Source organism: Haliaeetus albicilla, chromosome 3, assembly GCF_947461875.1.
Source record: "Haliaeetus albicilla chromosome 3, bHalAlb1.1, whole genome shotgun sequence".
In the NCBI taxonomy this organism is placed as follows: Eukaryota; Metazoa; Chordata; class Aves; order Accipitriformes; family Accipitridae; genus Haliaeetus; species Haliaeetus albicilla.
This window is the reverse complement of record NC_091485.1, coordinates 31,583,382-31,605,691: the sequence shown is the minus strand read 5'-3', so window position 1 is coordinate 31,605,691 and position 22,310 is coordinate 31,583,382. Positions and strand designations below refer to the sequence as shown.

Sequence of the window (22,310 nt, the reverse complement as noted above, 5' to 3'; positions counted from 1 at the left end):
ATTTGTTCAGACTGTGCTCTAAAAATAAACAGTAATGCAACCAGAATCTTGGGCATCTTTATATGGCTCTACCAATCTAAATAAATATAGTCATTTTGATTCATGCAGTACCTTTAGGTAGTAGCTTCATTAAATAGTCAAAGTTAGAGCAGGTCAAAAATCATCTTCTAGAGTTCACAAGAAATTTTGCCTTTTACATAAGGCCTTTTGTTTAAGAATTTGACAATACTTGGCAAAGACAACGGACGCTGAAAGCCACAAGAGGTATATAGGCACTATTTTTCCTTCTGTAAATTAGAAGATTGAAAAATAAATTGGTTTGGCCAAAGTAACATAAGGAAATGGGGCAGACTCGAAAAGAGAACAGTCACTCCTCCTTCGTCTCCTGCTTCTCTCCATATAGCCTTCCTCTTCCTGTCTCATCTGAATATTCGTATTAATACGATTACACTGTTTGCATGTGACTTTTTCATAATAGAAGTTATTAAAATTTGGACAGTGAAATCACTTCATGCTAAATTTGAAATTTTGGGTGAAATTTAACAGTAAAAAAAATCTGACAAAACAGTGTCTCCAGTCACTGAAGATTAAGCCTGAAAAGGCCCATTAGATCATTTTTGTAGATCACTCAGTGTCACTGAGTCTCGTTTTTCCCCAAAATCCTGTAAAGAGAGATAATCAGATCTCCTAGAAACTACAAAGCTAAGTAGCCTTGTTTACCACCACCTGTCATAGAGCAAAAAATGCATCAATAATGTAAGTATTGGGGTTAATATACAGCAGTAACTCTGCCCAGCTGGAAGTTCACCTTCCATTCATGTTCAGATTAAGACAACCTTCTTCACACAGATTCATGTGCACCAAGTCTTCACCTTTTTTTTTAGGAGCAGTTCTGGATAATTTGGAGCCAAGCACAGCCTGAAGGCTTGAGCACAGTGAAGCAAGCTAGTATCAGCCTCTTTCCAGTTTAAAAGGATTGCAAAAGGAGACAGGCTAGACTTTCCTACAGAGATCTGCGGGGCAGGGGCAGGGGCAGGGGGGAGCAATAAGTCCTTTCACCCATCCCACATGGGCACCACCAACCCCACGTTGAAAACAAAGCAAGGCTGTGCTGCTGTTGTTCCACGCACATAAAGTGACATCTGGCTCTGCCACAGTATTTTTGTCAGGGGATCAATACCGCCATTTATGGCTCGTACAGTTGCTTCTCAGGTAATGGGATCACACTGAACTCAAAACCCAGCACGGGAGAGTAGGCAAAAAAAAGGGACTAAAAACGGTTCTTTGCCATGTTTGCTTAAGCCTGACAGAGAGGCAACTTAAAGCCCAAATGTAATTTTAATAAATCTCACCCACATCTCAACACCTTCCCTCCATCTTTTCTGTAGCAGCCAGGGTTCTCCCCAGGCAAAGCGTGGCCTTGTTACAGCCCCTCCCTTTTTCCTTTGTGCAGCCAGAACAGGATCCAGCTTCCACCGCAAACACTCTACAAAAGATGGGCTGGATGCCCTCTGATGCGAAAACATTGCCAAGTCCACCCCCTAATGATGCCTCTCAGGATGAAAGTGCCAAGCAGCCATGAAACACACCGGCTTCTCAAAGAGGTGAGACGGGATGCACCACGTGCATCTCGGTGAGTCGTCTTTGAATGAACACTTGTGTCAGCAAAATGGGTAAGGAATCTTTTAGTGTGGTAGTTGCTAGTCTAGGCCCAAACCTAAAGCACTCCCCTCCCCCCCAAAGTCCGGTGATTTTCAAAATCCAAAGCCCTCATCTAAAAAGTTTGATAATTACCCCAAATTTTATAACAGGCCAAACCGGGACCTTGGATCCCAAATAACCCTCAAACTTGGGTTGGCTCAAATTCTGGATCCAATGTCTGTGGTATGGGCTAAGGCAAAACTAGAAGGGAGACAGAAAAAAAATCAGCCTTGCCACATGGATCTTTAATATAGGGCCACCTCTGATAGACTTTAAAAAAATATAATGAGACCTCTATAATATATATTCCAGCCAAAATTGTTGGCTCCCAAAACCAGCTTTATATGGTATGCAATACAGAAACACCCAGGAGACGCTATAAGAACTTTGACAAGGCTAATATTAAGCTAGAACAAAACAGAACTACTGGCACCAGCTCCACTCAGCTCTTAAGTAAACTTGTCCCATTAAAAAGTAGCCTCTAAGATATTTTCTCTCTGAAGTGTATAGTAGCTTATAAAAAGCAGGAAGGGATGCCAAGTCATAGATGTGTTCAAGTACTCCTTACCCTCATTAAAGAACATTCCCTGGCAGCCAGCAGCTTTGAGTGTTCCAGTGAACCAGATTTTATAAGGGGGGTGTTTACAGTGGTGTGCGATGTAGCTGGAAATCATGGTGCACCGTAGCAGCCCTGTACTAGATACAGCTGTGTTTGGAGCCTTATCACCCAGGGCACAGAATACAACCGGTAGTGTGATCAATGAGGTTCCAAAAAAATAATGAGTATTAAGAAAACAAATCTCAAGCCTCTCTGCTCCATAGGAAGAAAGGCATCCAGAGATGCCAGTGCCTAAATACGGATTAGGTAGTGAAATACCACTGAGGATCTAGGTCTCACTTCCACCAGTTTCATATATAACAGTATTTACAGAGTTGTCTTCATAGTGAGCATGTATATAATTTAGCTTTCTCATGTACCCACTGACTTCCGCAGCAGTTAGGAGTTAAATTCTTTTGTGGATCTGGACCTTAATGCCACCCCCCATCTTGTTAATATAAAGGCTATTTTCTCTTCTCAGTTCAGTATCTAACACATCTTCTGCCTGGGGATGTTATCCAGCCCTGTAAGAGGAATCAACAAATGATTGAATACAGAAGGTCTTTTCATCCTTAACACCGATGAAGAACTGGGAAAGAGAAGATCTGCACTTTCTCTCTAACAGTATGAGCGCTGAGGACCTAAAAACATGTGTTCTCTTGAGTTTCTCATTTTTCCTCCCTGCACCAACCAGGCACTGTTTTCCAAAGGCTTTTCAGCTTCAGTTGGAGAAGGATCCCAATTTATGTGGCATTTCTATGGCATTTAAGCAAGCTGTTATCCAAATTTTTCACTCTGCATACACAAATACAATTTATCACCTGTTTATAAACACATGCTAGCTACTAGTTCCTACACAGCAGACCCCTGTCCCTGTTATGATTTGGGGAATCCAGCAATGCACAGTTTATACACAGAATAATTAATATTGAACAAAGAGGATGTAGAACCTGCCACACACGTAACTGTGTCACCTACACTTTCCCAGAGCAGCAATAACATGGTTGCAAACCCTGAGCCAAGCTGACACAACCAGAGCAAGAGGATAGCCTGCACAAAATTACATCTGGGTGTAGGCATCTGAAGATAAAAATACTCCTAAAATGTAGCAAATAAGTGGAACTTAAAAACAGCAGAGCCTCACATACTCTGGGTGGTCACTCTGAGATAAAAGAAAGACTAGAAAAGCAGATAGGCAGGCTCCCACAGCATCTTGTTAGTTGCAGGACCAGTCAGAGAGAAAACAAATGAGAAGTCTTGGTCCGCAGGGAAAACACATGGAAAGAAAAGTCACGGCCAGGCACCTTTCTGTAGAATTTTGACTCAAGTTTCAAGGATGCTCAGAAGCAATGATGAAACAGAGATAAGGAAACATGTACAGGGACTGATTTTTTTTTAACTGTCTTGTCTTAATCTGTGTATTTCTCATGGCAGGTAAAGTAGTGGGATCTTGGTTTTGGAATTCTTACAAAGACTGCATGTTAGGCTTCGTGATTTGTTTCAGTTATTACTTTTTTTACTTTAGGAGGCAGATTATAAATCCAGAGTTCCCTTGAGTCAATATTCAGGGTTTGGGATGCCAAAGGTATAAGACAGATCTAGGGATCAGTTCAGATCCTGGAGGTCTAAGGTGGCTGAATGGTGAACCTTCATTTGTTTGAGGAGATAACAAGGTAACAGAGCATACAAGAAGTATGTTGGAGAGACCACAAAATGGGCCACTGCCATAGAATCATAGAAGCATAGAATGGTTTGGGTTGGAAGGAACCTTTGACAATCATCTAGTTCCACACACACCCCCCCTGCCACAGGTAGAGACATCTTTCACTAGACCAGGTTGCTTAAAGCCCCATCCAACCTGGCCTGGAACACTTCCAGGGATGGGGCATCCACAACTTCTCTGGGCAACCTGTTCCAGTGTCTCACCACCCTTATCATGATAAATGTCTTCCTTATGTCCAATCTAAACCTATCCTCTTTTAGTTTAAAACTGTTGCCCCTTGTCCTATCACTACATGTCCTTGTAAAAAGTCCCTCTCCAGTTTTCTTGTAGGCCCCCTTTAGGTACTGGAAGGCTGCTATAAGGTCTCCCCAGAGCCTTCTCTTCTCCAGGCTGTTCAACCCAAACTCTCTCAGCCTGTCTTCACAGGACAGATGGTGTTCCAGCCCTCTGATCATTTTTGTGGCCCTCCTCTGGATCTGCTATAAAAGGTCCGTGTCTTTCTTGTACTGAGAACCACAGAGCTGGATGCAGTACTCCAGGTGGGGTCTCATGAGAGCAGAGTAAAAAGAGAGAATCACCTTCCTTGACCTGCTGACCATACTTCTTCCTGCAGCCCAGGATACAATTGGCTTTCTGGGCTGCAACTACACATTGCCAGCTCATACCTAATTTTTCATCTACCAATATCTCCAAGTCCCCAGGACTGCTCTCAATCCATTCATTACCCTGTCTGTATTGATACTGGTGATAGCCCCAACACAGGTGCAGGACTTTGTTGAACTTCACAAGGTTCACAGTGGCCCACTCCTCGAGCCTCTCAAGGTCCCTCTGGATGGCATCCTTTCCCTCAAGTGTATCAACTGCACTATTCAGCTTTGTGTCATCTGCAAACTTGCTGAGGGTACAGTCCCACTGTATGTCATTAATAAAGATATTGCACAGTACCTGTCTCAATACGGACTCCTGAGAGACACCACTTGTTACTGATCTCCATTTGGACATTGAGCCATTGACTGCAACTCTTCGGATGTGGCCACTCAGGTAATTCCTTACCCATCAAATATGCCATCCATCAAACCCATGTCTCTCCAATTTAGCTAAAAGGATTTTGTATGGAACTGTATCAAAGGCCTTACAGAAGTCCAAGTAGATGACATCCATAGGTCTTCCCTTGTCCACTGATGCAGTCACTTTATCGTAGAAGGCCACTAGATTAGTCAAGCATGATTTGCCTTTTGTGAAGCCACATTGGCTGTCTTGAATCACCTCTCTGTCTTCCAAATGCCTTGACATAGCTTCCAGCAGGATCTGTTCCATGATCTCACCAGGCACAAAGGTGAGGCTAACTGGTTGGTAGTTCCTGGGGTCCTCCTTTTTATCCTTTTTAAAAATGAGTGTGATGTTTCCCTTTTTCCAGTCACTGAGGACTTCACCTGACTGCCAAGGCTTTTCAAATATGACGGAGACCGGCTTAGCAACTACATTTGCCAGTTCAGATGTGTATCAGCCTATTCAGACTATGTCTAAGAGGATATACACTAAAACTTGGCAGCCTGTAAAGTGTCTAGCTATAAAATCTTTACCAAGTTGTGATACTATGCATTTTGCTTCAGAGTATCATTATACTCTGTGACCAAGTTATCCAGAGACTTTCTTTAATGTTCCTGGAGAGGAAAGGGAAAAGAGTGGGAGGGAAATTAAATTTTATATCTATATATAGATAGATAGATATTTGTACTTCAAGTGAATAGGACCTCACTCTGAACCAGGAGAGCAGCTATAATTCTTTCCATGGACTTGTCATCTAACTGGAATACCATGGGAAACTTTATGACTTCTTCCCCTCTGTTTTATCTGCCATGGTACATATAGAAGTCATCCATAATGTCACAGATTGTTTTTATTTCCTCCTACCACATTGCTGGCTCTTTTTCCTGTCATGTCAAATACAGTTAGATTATACCCAGCATTCACTGTGCCTGCTAAAAAATTTCAGATATGGCTACATTTGGAAGAAAGTTATAAAGTGTGGAGAGAATGAGTCACCAATATCTTATTCTTCTAAAAGGTCATTTGAAACTAAGAGATTGTCCACTAGACCTCAATACTGGGAGAAATGACAGCTAAAGTGTCCTGCATATAGCTTTGGTTTTGGATATGTACTACCCAAATATGCCTTAAGAAAAACAAAAAGTCTTTCTATGGTAAATAAATGAATTAATTTTTCCTTCTATTTCTTCACTACATTACCTAATTCATCCCTAGAGAATATCTTAAAGAGGCAGCATTTCTGCTAATTATTTTATAGAAGACAATAGTACAGAGTTCTCACTAGCTACAGATAAATGTAGACCCAGCACCTTCATTTAGGAGAGAAAATGGTTCTTACTACTTTTTATAAATGCCCATGAACAGAGTGAAGTTTTGGGTACTGGTCCACACACTGGAAGATACACAGGACAGGTTGGATTAACATAAGTTAAAAAATAAAAACTGTAACTTTTTCCCAAGCTATTCATTTAGTCTAGTCAGTGGAGGCACTTCCAGAAGACAATTCATCCTACCTGCCTTAAAGTTCTATCCTTGGATGGCAGGAATTGCTGCCTGACAATGTACATCTTACAGTACCAAACACACAGGAAGCTCAGAAATAGCATCCAGAGGTCGGGTAAGGCAAACTCCACCATAAGGAACTCTACATACCCTCTTGTTGTTCCTCCACTCTATGGCATCTGCTCACAAGAAAGAGAGTCACAACTGTCTGTGAGAACCTCTACTAGGTTATCCATTGGACCAACTGGACCACTAATAAACAGCATCTAACTGGGCATTATAGAGCACTTACTGCTCTCAGGACTCTGGTGACAGTGGTAATTCAGATCCTACCATAAACTTGGAGAGAAAGGGAGTGTCTTTTGTTCTATTTGTACAGCACATCACACTGTGGGGATGTTGTTCAGGATCAGGGTCTCCTTTTACTCTTTTGTGCCTCCAAGTTCCAGGTCTCAGAGAACCCACACAGTCTCCGTGTAGAACATGACACAAAAAACTTACAGATTGGCAACATAAGAGACCTCACCATTTTCTCCTGTGACGAACAAAAGGTTCCACATCCAAGTAGGGAATGCATTTCAGCTTCAGGAGGGAACTGTACAGGGATGCGTTGAACAAGTCACCAACCATCTTGGCCACCATGACAGCTAGCATTATCAATAGCAAGGACTGGACATCATTTGTGATCTCTACCTAAGGAGAAAACAGAACATTTCCATTTATTTCATATATCTGGAGACGATGGCAATGGTTGCACAGGACTACCTACTTCTTTCACGAGGGAATGGGAAGCAATTCAGTCTGCTAAAAGTGGAAAGGCACTCCCCCTCTTTTCCCAGGGATAGGTAATCAATCAAAACTTCCACCAGAGAGTCTTGGCTGATGCAGTGACAGCTCCCCCTCCCGTTCCTATCAGCTTGAAGCACTGCACTTACATTAAAACTCACATCTGATTCCCATATTTCAGGTGGCTTGTGATAATTTTGAAGTATCAGAGGAGAGCAAGTAGAGATGGAATAGCCAGATTGCTTAAAATAGCTTGGCATTGTGACAAATATTAAAAAATGCAAACAAATCCAAATATTTTTTCTTGCTTGCTGAGCTCAGGAGATGTAAAATTGTTTTCCTATACTGCTGTTTCCTGACAGAACAAGTTTCTTGTACAAACATTGTCTTGAAGGATGCCAGAAAAGGGAACAAGAAGCTTTCAGCAGAAGTCCAGCTCAGGAGATCAAGCAGCAGGAACATCACACAGTTACCATGCTGAACAACATTCGGCAGTACAAGGCATGGTGCAGGCATCCCTGTCCCCATGATCACAAAACTATGAATGTGGCACTGCAGCGCTGGTTATAGAGAAACATATGCACAAATTACGGTATCTCCCCTAAAACATCTTTCCTAAGTATACTTGCACTTTCTCCCTACGTAGTGACGGTATAGTCAGATGAGTGGCAAAGTGTGTAGCATGTTTTAATACTTTATCCCCCTTCAGCTATTTGTTTTTACCTCTGTGGTTGGACACAGCCACTGTAACAGTACTGTTAGCTCACTGCAGCACAAAGGTAGACTGAGTTCACTTGACCTACTACTGTAAACGCCTGACAGCTGTGGTGGCAGTGACTTAACAAAGCACACCAATACAACTGCCTTTGAATAAAGGATTCACAGTGAAGAGTAATGTGAATGCACTTAATAGTCTTTATGCCCAACTCACAATAAAGTCAAATATTTTTCGTGGTGAAAATGACTGCACAGAAATATTCTCTTTACACTACCTTAATAAGACTTTTTTAGCAAAAACTGCTATCTCCTTTCACTTCCCACTATTTCCCCTACCATTGCATCCTATTAAAAAGGGATATTCATTAGCAATTATCCTGGGATTAAATATGCAAACTTTCCTCATAACACTAAGAGGCTTTTGCCCAGAAACTTCTCTCCAATTCAGACAAAGTGAATGGCAGCACATTGCTATTTAATAGACCTCATTAGCTAGAGATTGTTAAGTACGCCAAGAATCTACATTCAAAGAATGCCAATAAACACATTTCTGCCTGATAAGTGGTAGCAAATTTATCCAGGCTTATACTTTCACCCTCCTGTCTGTGTTCTGGGTTTGGAAAGATAACATCCAGGATGATTTACAGTATATCCCAACAAGGGACTCATATGGCATGGTCAGCCATGTACAACAGGGTCACGCAACTGTCCTTTCTGCTTGGACATAGCCAGGGATTTCTAATAACACCACAGCATTCTTTGAATGTCTCTTTAAACCTAGTATTCAACTGTTTTATTTAAAAACACCAGGAACATGTCAGTTGAAAGGAAAACAGCAACTGTGGGATTTTAAGAATTGCTCAATCATATCTGCCGCAACTCATTCACACAGATGGAGACTCCTTTATTGTGGATTCCTTTTAAGGTTTTTTTTTAAAGTATCTTGCTATGGGGAACTCTTCTGGAACAAAACCAGCATTAAAAATTAATATAAAAACACTCTAAAAATCTATAAGAGCACTAAAACTCTAAATTTAAAAACTCCTGAAACTCAAACTCTAGAAAACACTCTCCAGTGACTGCTCTAACCTGTACAGAATACCTCTGGAACAGCAAGAACCAGCAAGAACCAGAGCCCGGCTTTCCAGGCTCTCCTCCTTGTTTTTCATCCCATTTTATCCCTTCCTCCTACCCTCCCATCCTCCAGCGGGAACACTCAAGCTGGCCTGGCCCAGGCCCTCATCCTTCGTTGTCACAAACATTCAGCAGCGTTTTACATCTGCTGTTGAGAAACTCTGAGGCTTGTGCTGATTTTCCCCAGCCCTGCAGCCCTCCTGAGTGCTGGGATCTGGGGTGGGGGGTGGCTCATCTCTACAACAGCCCATTGAACGCTCGGAGCAAGTGCCTCTGGGTTCAGCGTCGGACTTCACTTCCTCCAAGAGTTAACGCCTGATGAGCAGAAATGCTGTCTATCTCTGGCAGGCTAGTATGGCTGAGGTCATTAAAGAAAGACATGTTAAAAGGATTTTGAGCAATATCTTTTGTAAGTAAGTAAATTTAAACTTTGGCCAAAATAGAGCTGATAGAGTTGTCCTGAACCCTCACTACAGATGGAAACTGGAGAGGCAATATTTGTGATATGAAATTTTCTTGGAAATAGGCAATACTAGAGCAAAAACATAAAGCAAATCTGCAGATGACTATAGAAATCAATGATATATTTGACGCATGAGCATGAAAAACAGATAAAATAATTTATAAAATTTCAAGAAAACTTTGCATGAAAATTTAACCCATTATGTGACCTTAAGATAAGGTGAAGCTGTATACTAATTATAGATCAAGTTATTTATGAAGCCCAGCCTAAAGCACAAGTTTTATTAAAAAATTGACTTGATTTCACATCCAAGTATTTGGAGAGCTAGAGAAAACCTTACTTCCTTCTTATTGGGGGTTCTTGAGTTGTGGGAGAACATTTATTAGCTATAACGGCATATCAAATGCAAGAATAAACTCCAGAGATCAAATAAGAAATGCTGGGGAAGGGAATTGCAAAAAAGAAAGATTCACACACAAAAGATGCAGTCACTCATATAAGAAAAAGTATGCTGCTCTTAGTGCCAAAGAAAAAGGAAGAATGCATCAAAACCTGCCCAAACCCTGTAGCTAAAATCTAAGTCCATTAATGACAGGGATGATGGCCACGCAAAAGCAAAGTTCTCCTTAGGGTATCGTGATAAAAATCCAGGAAGCACAAATTAATCCAAGAACTGTGATAGATTCAAGTCATCTTATATAAACATATGGACACACACAAACCTACACACACACATGTATGCGCTCTTCGTAAGGCTTTATTAGTACTCCCTGTTTAGAGAAGGGCCATCTGCTCCCTGCTGAGAGAGACAAAGTGCAGAGCCTTGGGACTTGGCTGCACGAGGAAGTTAGCGCTCGGTGAGCTTGGGTGTGAAATTACTGCATATTAGCTACTCTGCACTAACCGCCCATTTGGGTACCCTTGGTGCTTGGGAAGTGAAAAACAACATACTTCACCTTCAAAAAGGAGCCCGCCTAACCGGCGCAAAAGCACTCTTAAAGCTAACCTGCACAAAAGCACTCTTGGTAGGTCCTAGAAGCATCCACCCAGGGAATTACTGCCAAGTAACTAGCAGGCTGTAAATTCACACCGGAGCTCCCAGAATACTAATCCTCCCAGCAGACAGGCCCCTGTAAGCCCAGAACAGCAGCCAAGCAAGCCCAGCCACAGCCCAGCACCACTGGGAGCCCATGTGGCCCAGGGCTGGAAGGTTATGCAGCTGCTCCTTTAAAAATACCTATGTGCTCAAACCAGTTCCTAAAGAATTTAAGAAAGGAACAAATTATACAGAGTGTTACAGAGGGAGAGATAAAATAAAGGTGACAAAAGCAGAGAAAGGAAGGGGGGAAGTTGGGGGCAGCCACCAAATGCCTACAACTCTTCAGCCATTAAACGTGATGTTTCATTTATTGATATTCATTCCAAGCCTGCATTTTAGGGGCTGCTCTTTAGGATGCAATTTACTCTCTGTGCATATTGCCAGATTTTTTTTTCCTTTTGATCCTACGGGTGCAGCAGGCTGTGCCAAAAATGTCTTTGCCTAAGGCACCCGTCTATGCAAAGCCAGCAGCACTAATAGGCGCTGGAAGCACTCGGCGCTGACACTTCATACATCAGCAGCCTAGTAAATTGCACTTATTTTTTTTCAATATTCTCTCTATATACAAAATCTTGAAAAATGTCGTTTACACACACACGCACACAGACCACAATTAATTTATTAGCACAGTTATTCAAACCTCTTTAAATATCTTCTTTGTCACCGGAGGCACTTTTCAACAACCCCCACAGTCCTGAGTTTCTCAGGCCTCCACATCATTATAATCTATTAGGCACCTTCATGTTAGCTCTGTTTTATTATATAACACATAATTATGCATTTCATTAACAGCATCACCAGGCACGGTACATCAAAGGGAGAAAGGCAGCTGCCCAGGAAATTCAAAAAGATGCAGTTTACTTAAAGCTCACTGTTAAAAACCCTCCCCCACTTTTCAATCAAATTGTGGTTAACATGTTTCAAAGGTTTTACTCCAGCTCAGAGAACAGAGTCCAAACAACCTCATTAGATGCAAGGCTGCTGATACAGTGAATGTTCCCTGAACCCTTGTTATTTCCAATAATGTAAAAGAAAAGATCATCAGCCAGCTACATAGTACAAATGAATTTTCTTTCTTTTACTGAAAATCCACTTAGCAAGAGAGCTTTCTTGCTACTTGCAGCCTACAATGACAAATGCAGAAGAAAGAGCCTATTAAAAAAAAAAAAACAAAAACCAAACTTATTTTGTAGTCAAATTCATTTTTCAAGATTTGTTCAAATAGAAGGGCTGTCTGGCAAACCGAAAAAACCAAAAGACAAAATCTCCTTCCTTCCCATGATAGAAAGACCATCATCCTTGGCAGAAGCAAACTCTCCAAAAGAAATATTTTTGTCAGGACTCTCTGCACGGCCACAGTCTTCAAAGGTTACACGCTTTTAACTGAACTGAAGGGCCTGGAATTTGGAAAATATTTGGGAAAAAACAAGCAGCTACTGGACAAAGGTACAAGACAATATGTCTGGGAGCAAGTTTAAAAAGGGGGTGGATGGCAAGGGACATGAAGCCTTGGTACTACCAGCCCAATCCAATAGTTTTGGAGTTTAGGCTGCAGCTGGCACAAAGCACCGGCTCTGGGCACAGTTTCCCAGTCTCCATGCCACCAGATTTTGTGGAAGAGTACACACTCCCCCAGGAAAGCACGTTTCATTTCTCTCACATACAAACTGAACTTCTCTCATTCGAAATTTTTGCTACTATTGATTAAAGACACCAAGAAAAAATCGTTCACGGTCAACAGAACATTTCCAAAGGGTGGAGAGCTTGTAGTCAGCAGAAAACTTTTGATCATTTTTTTCTCCGAGCAAATGCCAACAAGGTTGCAAGCTGATCGCCTGACGTAAAGAAGGGAAGGAGAGAACAATTCCCTATTCACAGCAGTAAAAGAGCTGTTCATGCAGTTTTCTTGAGAATAGGAGTTTATGGAGATAACGTCTCCCAGGATGAAGTTATTTGTATTGTCACAGCCATTTCATAAACACTGGAGATCCGCATTTCAATTTCTTTAATCTCTGGATTATGATCTGCTGGCCTTTAGCTACCTGGGCATTGAACATTTGAGTCACTTTACTTCCCACTTAATATGTCCTGACAAACAAACTATGAATTGACATGTCATTATCATGGTCCACTATGATCATCTGGGATTATGCCAAAAGAGGAACCTTCTTCACTTATTGATCCAGCTGAATACTCCCTCCCTGAACTTCCATTAATCTCTGCCTTTAAAACTAAGTGAAAAATATTCCTTTTCTGTGCACTTCACCTTTAAAGAAATCCTTTAAAGTCCTAGGACTACATCCATTAACTTAATTCACTTTACTGTATCTCCTTATCACTCATCACCATCACTGCTGGAATTTTTTGGAAAAGTGGGATGCTGTAATACAGTAAACATAAATCTCCTAAAAAGACACGATTGTCATGCTAGCCCTGAAAAGTTATGCATTCAAGTTCCCTCACACTGCTGAAAATGATTATTTTTTGCAGCCTCAGGCACACGAAGCTGTGCATCACACTCTACAAAGGGCGGCACACCCCGCGTAGGTTCACTGTGAGGACGTCCTGCCAAACCCCAGTGCCAGGAGGATTGCACAATTAGTGGGATTCTTCCTCTTCCAGAGCTCAACCCCATTAACTATTCCAGGCCATTACAAGGAGTAGGCAGCCTCTAGCACCCTAGAGCTTAATTACTGCCAAGACAGAGCACAAAAAAATATCTTAGCAGAGGGCACATACTTTTCCTTTTTAAGCAAAGTAGTTCTAATTAATCACGCTCGTGCACTGCTTCTTAATTTACCTTAATTTGTAATGTTCAGTGAGATCTCATCCCAGTTTTCTCTCATGTGAATTTAAATATTTGGGTGAGTTTTTCTGAAGCCAACCAGCATTTTGTTGATGATTTCCTTGTTAAAAGAAAGTACAATTTTTTCTAATTCCAAGACCTAGTACAGCAGCAGGAGATTGCTAAAGAGAATGTAGAAATACCCAGCACAGCTAAGTAATCCCTGGAAACATATCAAAATCCTTTGAGACTCAGTCCTTGGGAACTTGGATGCAAGATGCTATGCAAATGTTTGATTTCTTGTTTCAGTCCCTCAAGGCCTATAAATACACCTGTTTTGACAGGTTGTGGCAATGGATGCAAGTGATACTGGAAACAGTATAGGTGATAGCAGCAACTTTTGCCAAGATCCCCTGGAAAGATATCTATCAGTGAATTTTTTTTTGTAATCTGGCTCTTTATCTTACGCACAAAACAGACACCAAGCCCTGAAAGGAGGTTTCAAAGACGCCTAAATCTGTGTCTCAGGAAGGTAATACTGGTGCATTTTGTGTCAAGTGAACCTTCTATTAATAAAAATAGCAGCATTGTGTATGTGCATTGCTGAATATGCCTAAACATTCAGCAGGCTCATGTATTAAATCTTTTCAAAACAAGCACTGTACTGTATAATAACCCAGCTAAACAACCTTATACTTTTTTAACCCACAGCATTGCAAAATTCTTTAAATTATGATTCACGAGCATTTTTTTTAAATAAGATAGACAACTGCAATGAATCTCTGTCGTATTAAAGCGATGCTAAAACCAACATCTCCAGAATGCCATGATTCTTATGGCCCCAGCTCCTAAGGTCTAGAAAAGGCTGGAGAAGAAATAGCCCTGCTACTACAACAGCTGCAGACTGGACAGTGGATTTGCCGAGGCTATTTGATAAGCGCTCTGTGTCACAGGCTGCAAACTTCATTTCAGCTCTAACTTCAGTAGGAGATTAGACATTAAATATCAGAACAGAAAACTTACAAAAGCTTGTTGCTTTCAAAATGAGCACAGGTATTCATTCACTGAGCCTCCAGTTTCTTAAAGAAGTGCATTACGAAATCTGAGGTCCTGAAACCGTTCCCCGTCCCCTTCTCCATGAGAGTACAGTTTCACTTATTTCATTTTCCAGACAAGCTACTGCCAAAAAGCACACGGTGCTCTTCCCCTAGTTGGCCCAAATTCAATAGAAAATAGTAGGACTTAATGTATTTAACAGTTTGCTGATTATGCATTGTTACTCCAATTATTTTGGGATTAACTTGAATAAGACTAGGATTGGTACAACACTACTCTGCATCTCCCCTTCTTTGTAAAAAGGTGATATCACTTGCAATCATGTTCTGAAATAACAGTAAACATACCATTCAAATACACTGGGCTCCTCCTGACAGGCAGTGTAAGCAGAGTGAATGCTTACCCTGTTAAGAATAACTGTAGGCTTGGAGATTTTGAAAAATTGTTTTGACTAGGGTTTAAACTCTTCATTAGAAAAAAACCAGGCAGCTTAGTAACAGAAAATTAGGCCCTGTCAAAACAACTTCTGTGAACCATCTCAGGTGTAATCAAAAACGGTAAGTGAGCCCTAAAGTATTTTAAGTGTGATGGGCTGATGCATTAAACAGCCTAGCACTGGGAAGAACCTGCCAAATGAGTTTCCAAATAATTAAGCACTTCCTCTGCCTGCTTTGAAGGAAACATTATGTGAAAAATCTTGAATACTACACATTTGTCCTAGCTTCTGCAAAAGATTTTCCTTTCCCCACCAAAATCAGGTGGAAAATCAACCATGTGGCATTCTCTCCTGGGGAGTTAAAATGAAGACTGGCCGTGCAGAGAGTCCTGACCAAAGCTAAATTCAGTATTGAGTAACCCTGCTGGAGTAACCGTACTGAACTATTTTTAAGCATCTAAGGAGACAAGAATTTGAACCTGACTGTTGAGTGGGCACATACGCCTTCCTGCCTTTTCTGGTAAGGACTCCATAGTACGTGTCTTATTAAACAGCAGCACAAAAAATGCTCCCTGATCCAGAGCACGTACATGTGTACTTATTCTAAAGCAAGGGTCAAAATCTTCTGTCATCTACACCAATGTAGCATGATAGATGCTGACATGACCTGTCATGAGCCTCTCATACTCTCTCACATGGGAGTGGCTCTCCCAAAAGGCAACTGTGTGCTCCGTATCATTTTGTCTCCAGAGCACTGGGCTGTGTTTGCCCCAGGAGCCCAATGTCCAAAATTTCACGCCCTTCCATCTTGACCAAGTCAGAGAAAGGCACGATCAGAGGTCTCCCAAGCTCTGTGCTGCCAAAGTGCACCATGAGGATGTATTCATTTTTTACAGTCAGTTCTTTCCCTTGTCTTTGTCTGTTCCCTCCCAAGTATTGCATACACTCTGCTAAACAAGGAGGAGAAAGGGAAAAGTATGGCTCAGGCCTTCCAAATAAATTCTCTTTTCTTTGAACACGGGTCAGGCTGAGGAAGAGTGTGAGATGGGAGCAGTATAACCAGAGTAACCTGAGGTCAGTCTTCATGCTGTATGATCTAAAGCACCAGACAACTCCACTCCAGCTATCTCCACAGCTGTGCAACTCCATCCTTCCTAAAGCCAGGCGCTGCTGTTTCACAAGTTGCACCAGCAACTGCAGAAGTCACCTGCTGCTGCATAACTCACCAGTGGACAACAACCTGGGTGGCCACTGCCAGTTTGGGGCGTTGTTCTGGTTTTTTGAGAGATGCAAGAAAGCAGCTCAGGTCTGGCTCTGCAAGCTTGCCTGAGACACAGCCATCAGGCACTCAAGAGTTCTTCTGTCATCGCTCTTTCATATTTCAAAATGAGAGGAGAGCCGGCGCTAGGACAGGTCCCGCTGGCTACCATTTATGCTCCTCTTTTCTGCAATGCTTCTACTTTTCCACATGCTTTCATGGCTTCCCCTCGGTGCCTGCCTCCAGTCTTGCTCACGACAGCAGCACACCTTTCACCTGAGTTCACCACCATGTGTGTCCTGGACCCAGTCTTATTCCTCTTCCAAAACACCAAGGAAAACATTGAGACTGCAACAACAGAACATGTTGTTCTACCCATCTTGAGCAGAAAGGAGGCCATACTCGTCCTTGGGGATTTGCCTCTCTCAGGACCTGCAGTTGGAGCCTCCTTCCCACCAACAGACGGTGTTCAGCCCAGCAGCTGCTGGGTTGTGCAACCACTTGCTCTTGTTTCAGCTGGGTCCAATAATCAAACGGGGACTTCTGGCCCCAAGCCCCCATTCATTAGAGAACCCGGCTACATGGGGTTTTTAATTCAAGATGATAATAAACGCCTCAGGCTGGAAAAAAAGAGATAGGCTTGTTGTGGTAGCTTTTGTCCCAGAGATAAATCATTTTCTCAAAATTTGGAAAAAACACTATTGGCAACATTCTGAAGGTTTTAAAGTTAAAAATATAACAAAACTTAATGGTTTCAGATGCTTTTCGTGACAATGTAACTGAAAAATATCTTTAATTTGGAAACAAATTAAATTTGGCAAAGAATTAGTACATAAAACAGCCCAATTGCATTTTGTAATTTGAAAAAAATTAAAAACAGATAAGATACTGCAAATTAAAAATAACTTCTGCACATTAAATTCTCATGAACTTTCATTAAGGTTTGTATTACATGTCCCAAACGTACAATTGTATGTTGTAATACACGAGATGGCTTTATTTATAAAATACCTTTAAAGCTACTGAAAGCTAGAGCCAGAAAAATGACTATATAAAAATGTTATCTTCTCACATTACAACTTCATTTCCAATGTGTGTATTTAAAACAGAGATGCAGTCTCAATTTCAGTATTTCAGATGCACAACTGAACTTTCTAAAAGTTCAATGCCAATTCAATCCATGTACAATTCATTCATGTCTATTTATTTTACTGATAACATCCTGGTGCCAAAGCTGAAACAGCTATATTAGAGATAAAGCTGGATTCTCTTCTAATTTGTGAATTACCTACAGACTAACCAACTGTCTCATAGTTGCAGTTCTTCTTTACAGATGATGAATGAATGAATCAGAGGGGACTTGTTCTGACTTTCTTGGGCCGGGTTCACAAGGCTACCATCCAGAAGGAAAAAGGGTTTTCTTTCATTTTTCCCTACAAGCATACATTTTTTATGGAACGTTCCAGTGACTTGATAAATTGTTTATCATCCCTATAGAGCAGTATTTTTTAGGTTAAAACCCAAGCAGCTTTCATTTGGAATGCTATTTTGGTGTCTCTTGAGATTTTTAAAGTTGGATTCAGCTTGGCCTCTCAGATTAAACTACGTCTCCCACCATGCACCATGTATTGCCCCCTCCTTCCTTGAACATACCAAGAAAGTCTCTTTGGTGTTTCATGGGAAATTTTCATTTCTTACAGAAAAATGTTGGCATGGAACAACAAACCTTATAGCAAGACATTTTAAATATTTTTTCTTTATTTCTGTTTTTCATATGTTCAGCTTTTTGATGAAATGTCCAAGGTTTTTTTTAAAAACAAATCTGAAGGCCTCATTTTCATTCAAAAATAAAGTAGAAGGGAATTTTTTGAAATCATTCTAACCAGGGTGGTGCTGAAAAAAAAAGCTATTGCAGACTTCCATGTTTATAGTCACTCCCACCACAAAGCTAGGCACTGAAGAACATCTTGCTGTATTTGACCATAAGTTCATATTGATCTCATTTGACCATAATATTTTTCATGTGAACAAGAAATTCATGTATTTCAAATCAGCTTGTTCTCCTGCTTGCTGGTACGCCAAACGGGTACTCAGCACTCAGAGACGTTTTCTCCTGACACCTCAGCAAACTATGATCCTTATCAAGGAAAGGATTGCACTTTGGATGGCATTACAAACTTGGAGGGGAACTCCCTTCTCTTCAACTAGTCAGATGTTATACCACATTTTATGTGCCGAAAACAAGACTGGTTGCTTTTAAGACCAGAAGGACCGATTAAATCATTCAATTTGACATCTTGCAAAATATCCGGCTTCCTGTAGTTACTCATGCTGTAAGAAGTGCCCTGAAGAGCTGTCATGGACCGAAACCAATAGCCTCCATTTTCTGAAGCCCACAGCAGGACAGTGCCACAGCTCTTGAGCCCTGTCGCTTCGGGGTCAGCTGCTTCTCCGTTTGAGAAGAACATAAGGGCACCAGTACACTGGAATGTGCCAGCATTCATTTTGTGCATTTGACAATTTACCAAAATAAAGTAAGACAAACTAGATGGAAACTATGCATTACAGAAATGCACCTGGGCTGTAGTTGGTGTTTTAAAGCCAGCTGTTTAAAGGGTATTGTTATTGTTCCCTTCTCTTACTAGAGCAAAACCCAAGAAGACCGCAAGTACATGAACAAGTCTCGCATAAGGCACAGTTTGCACTGAAGACCCTTTGCACCTCTAAGTCCTGCCAGCTCTGCAGGACCACCTCCTTGAGTAACTGCCAGCTCCCTTTGCAGGCTCTCCTCGTTGCTTACACAACAGTTCCAGGCACTCATAAACCAGAGGGGCACAAACCCCAGAGAACGGCCGTACGAGACATTTTGTACCGTGAGCTGCTTCCGTCCTTACTTTCCCGCTCAAGGAGCAGAAGGAAAGAGGAAAAGCAGGAGGTCCAGGTGGCAGAAACAGCCCCCACCCAAATGGAGGTGGGTGCTGCCCAAGGCAAACGGACACGGCTTCGCGTGACGAGGAGCACAGGCACCGCCAGAGCCATCCTCCCTCCCTTTTCAGGGAGACCGTGCCCTGCCAGCAGCCAAGTAAAACAGCGATAGGTAACTGAGGGCAGCAGGAAGGCTGGAACTGAAAACTCAGGAAACGTTGTTCATGTTCTGACAGATGTGCAAAACATCACAGGAAAAGCAGTTCACCGGGCAACCCAGCATTTCTACTAAAAAACAGTCTATCTGCTTCTAAACTTTTTAAGATCTTGCCAAAAAAAAAAAAAAAGAAGAAAAGCAGCATGTAAGTTAATTACATGCCCACAAAAATCACTCAAAAGAGCACAGTATTAATAATTTGCAGAGGTGAGCAGGGGAAATTCACAGAAATGCTACAAGGTATAACCAGATACCAACCAAGACCCAAACACGGCTGCTGGCAATCCAGTCCATGGCTCTCCAGCACCACAGAGGAGGAAGCTGAAGTGGAAAATAACACAGTCCAACTACTCCCAGCATGTTGAAAGGCACATCTATACAGACTTTTTCTGGCATACTATTAGACAAGAATAAATCCCAGAATTTACACCCATTAACAATTACATTTAATCCAAGCACGATACATATCACAATTTTGTTGCCCAGTTCATGTACAGGTTATCCATCTTTGCCTGTAGAATAGAGCTGTCATGCATTAGATCAGGCCTCACTCAAGAGAAATTTGATATAAATCAATGAGAATTCCTGGCCCTCTGATGGTCTCTTTAGCAGCAACACAGACAAGCAATGCTGTGAGCAGCCAGGATTGTTTTCACTCTTTGGTCTTCAAGCACCAGTTATGCGATATTATCTGACACCTCCACTCAACAAGGAAAGACTTAGAATTTATATTTGTTTTAGCATTTTCAAAACCATCCTTCCTGGTTGCACCATCATTACTGCAAATGGTTCAAAATGCAGCATCTTGCAACCTACAACCACTGAGCAACACAGCGCTCTTGTGAAAAACTTGCACTGGATACTAGGCAGATTTTACATGTATTTTAGAAGTCTGGTGCTTATTCTTCTAACATCTTATATCACCATTCTGCTCTTCTTATAACTTCCTTCTAGTTAGTTGGATTGGGTGGTTGTCTGTGCTGTATTCTCACATCACATCTGTAATACAAGATGTGTCTGTCGCATCTACAATAAGTGCCCAGAGCTGATGCTCTACTTAAATTTCTTGTGAAAGAACTTAACCTTCTTGACAGTGGCTCTCTCAGAGGAAGGGAGAAGGGTAGCCACAGCATTTGCAACAATACATCCTGCCTATAATTTGAGGTAAGCACATTTTGCCTAAATTAGAAGGACTGAAGAAATAGAGAGAGAGGAGAGGTTAGGGTTTAATTGCTACTACCTGCTGATACAGCTATTTTATTGCACTTATTCAAGACGACCTGTAGCACTGCTGTGAAGCATGTCAGAAGTATACACTACAACTGAGGTATCCAAATTATGCAAAAAATAAATGTTCATTTTCATTTCTTAATGGAATGTGTATAACAAATATACCAAATTTCCTAACTACAGGACAGTGGTCACTTACAGCAGTGTAGTTTATTATATACAGTGCTCTGCCAGTGTGCCTGTCTTGATGTAGGCATCAGAGAGCAGAAAGCACAAACAAACCTCATCTCTGAGTCTTCAGTACTGTCTTATGAATACGGCTTGTTATTTCTGCTGTATTGCAGACTCAGACAGACATCAACAAGCAACTTTTCATAATGCTCTGAACCCCATCGGGTGGTCATTTTATTTCAGTACCAACATCATGCCCATAGGCACAAGCAACTCATTCACAGCAGCCACACCCGCCATTAGCAAGAGACTCAAGGACAAACCTTAGGCGATTTAAGCCCCTACAGAGATTTCCCCTTCGTTTACATAACAACATTGCATTTCCCCTTCCAAATCCTAAGGAATACTCTATTCTCTCCTTTAGTCTATATCTGTCAAAAGCCTGATATTTCAGTGTTTCACACTCAGAGGAGGGGTTTGAGTCTTAACCTTTTCGGAATTAATTGCATTCCCCATATCCATCAGAAGAGATTTCTTGGAGAAAAAAATTAGGCCAATAAACTGATATACTGCTTTAATTCTGTTTGAACAGAAGAGGCAAGGAAGGGGTGTCAGGACTACTTTCTGTCATGTGTAATAGAAAGACAGAAAACTCAGGGGACAAAGGATCCAAATTGGTGCAAATCAAGGTTCTCTCAGCTTGCACACAGGGGCATCACCAGTACTGGACAAGAACACTAATCCTAGGCTAGCCCAGTGCCACCTTTCCTCTTTAACCCTTGCGAGGCAGTGTTATTGAGAAGTAAAAATACAAAAGGAACAATAAAAATACAGAATAACCCATAGACAAAACACACTGTAGGAAGATGTTATTCCTCTTCCCAAATCTAGAGCACCCTGAGGCCAGCAAGCTCAGGACACATGACATTTAAAAAGACGTGGGAGACAGAAGGCTGTGGGAAGGCAAGTCATAAGGCTGGTCCTTGTACTTGCCAAGGAAAATGTCACCACTTCTACCGTTTGCCACAAAGAGCCGAGGATGAGGGTCAAGTGTCAGCATGGGGGGTAGGAAGAGGCAGCCAAGAAAGAAGAGGTAGGGAGATGCCTGTGGGGTCTGCCTTGAGAAAAAAAAAAAGAAAAGCATCTTACAAACCTGTTCACTGTAAGTCCCACATTCATAACTGTTTCCAAATGGAAGGCTGTGTGAAAAGCCAAAGCAAACATTCTCAATTCTTTTTGAACCCATCAGACAATATAGGAAAAATATGTGCATTTTATGGTTTGAGGGCACAACCTTTTAATTATGTTTTTGCATTGTCATGTCCAAGACCTTTTTTCTCCTCAAAAATTAATATTTCCTCAAGCAATGGAGCTATTTATCTTGGATGAACATGAATTGAAACACAGTCTGTCTCTGCAGAGAGAGGCGCAGAAGAGTTATAACATGACACCTAGGGG

The 22,310-nt window shown here is 41.5% G+C and overlaps 1 protein-coding gene across 1 annotated transcript in view; it reads right to left on the bottom strand.

Annotated features, from left to right (window-relative positions):
* Positions 1 to 22,310, bottom strand: part of LOC138684745 (chloride channel protein C-like) — an 82,290-nt gene that overhangs the window by 29,578 nt on the left and 30,402 nt on the right. The window contains exon 12 of the mRNA XM_069779314.1: positions 7,102 to 7,268. Coding sequence (XP_069635415.1) covers positions 7,102 to 7,268 — 167 coding nt within the window. The remainder of the gene's footprint in view (positions 1 to 7,101; positions 7,269 to 22,310) is intronic.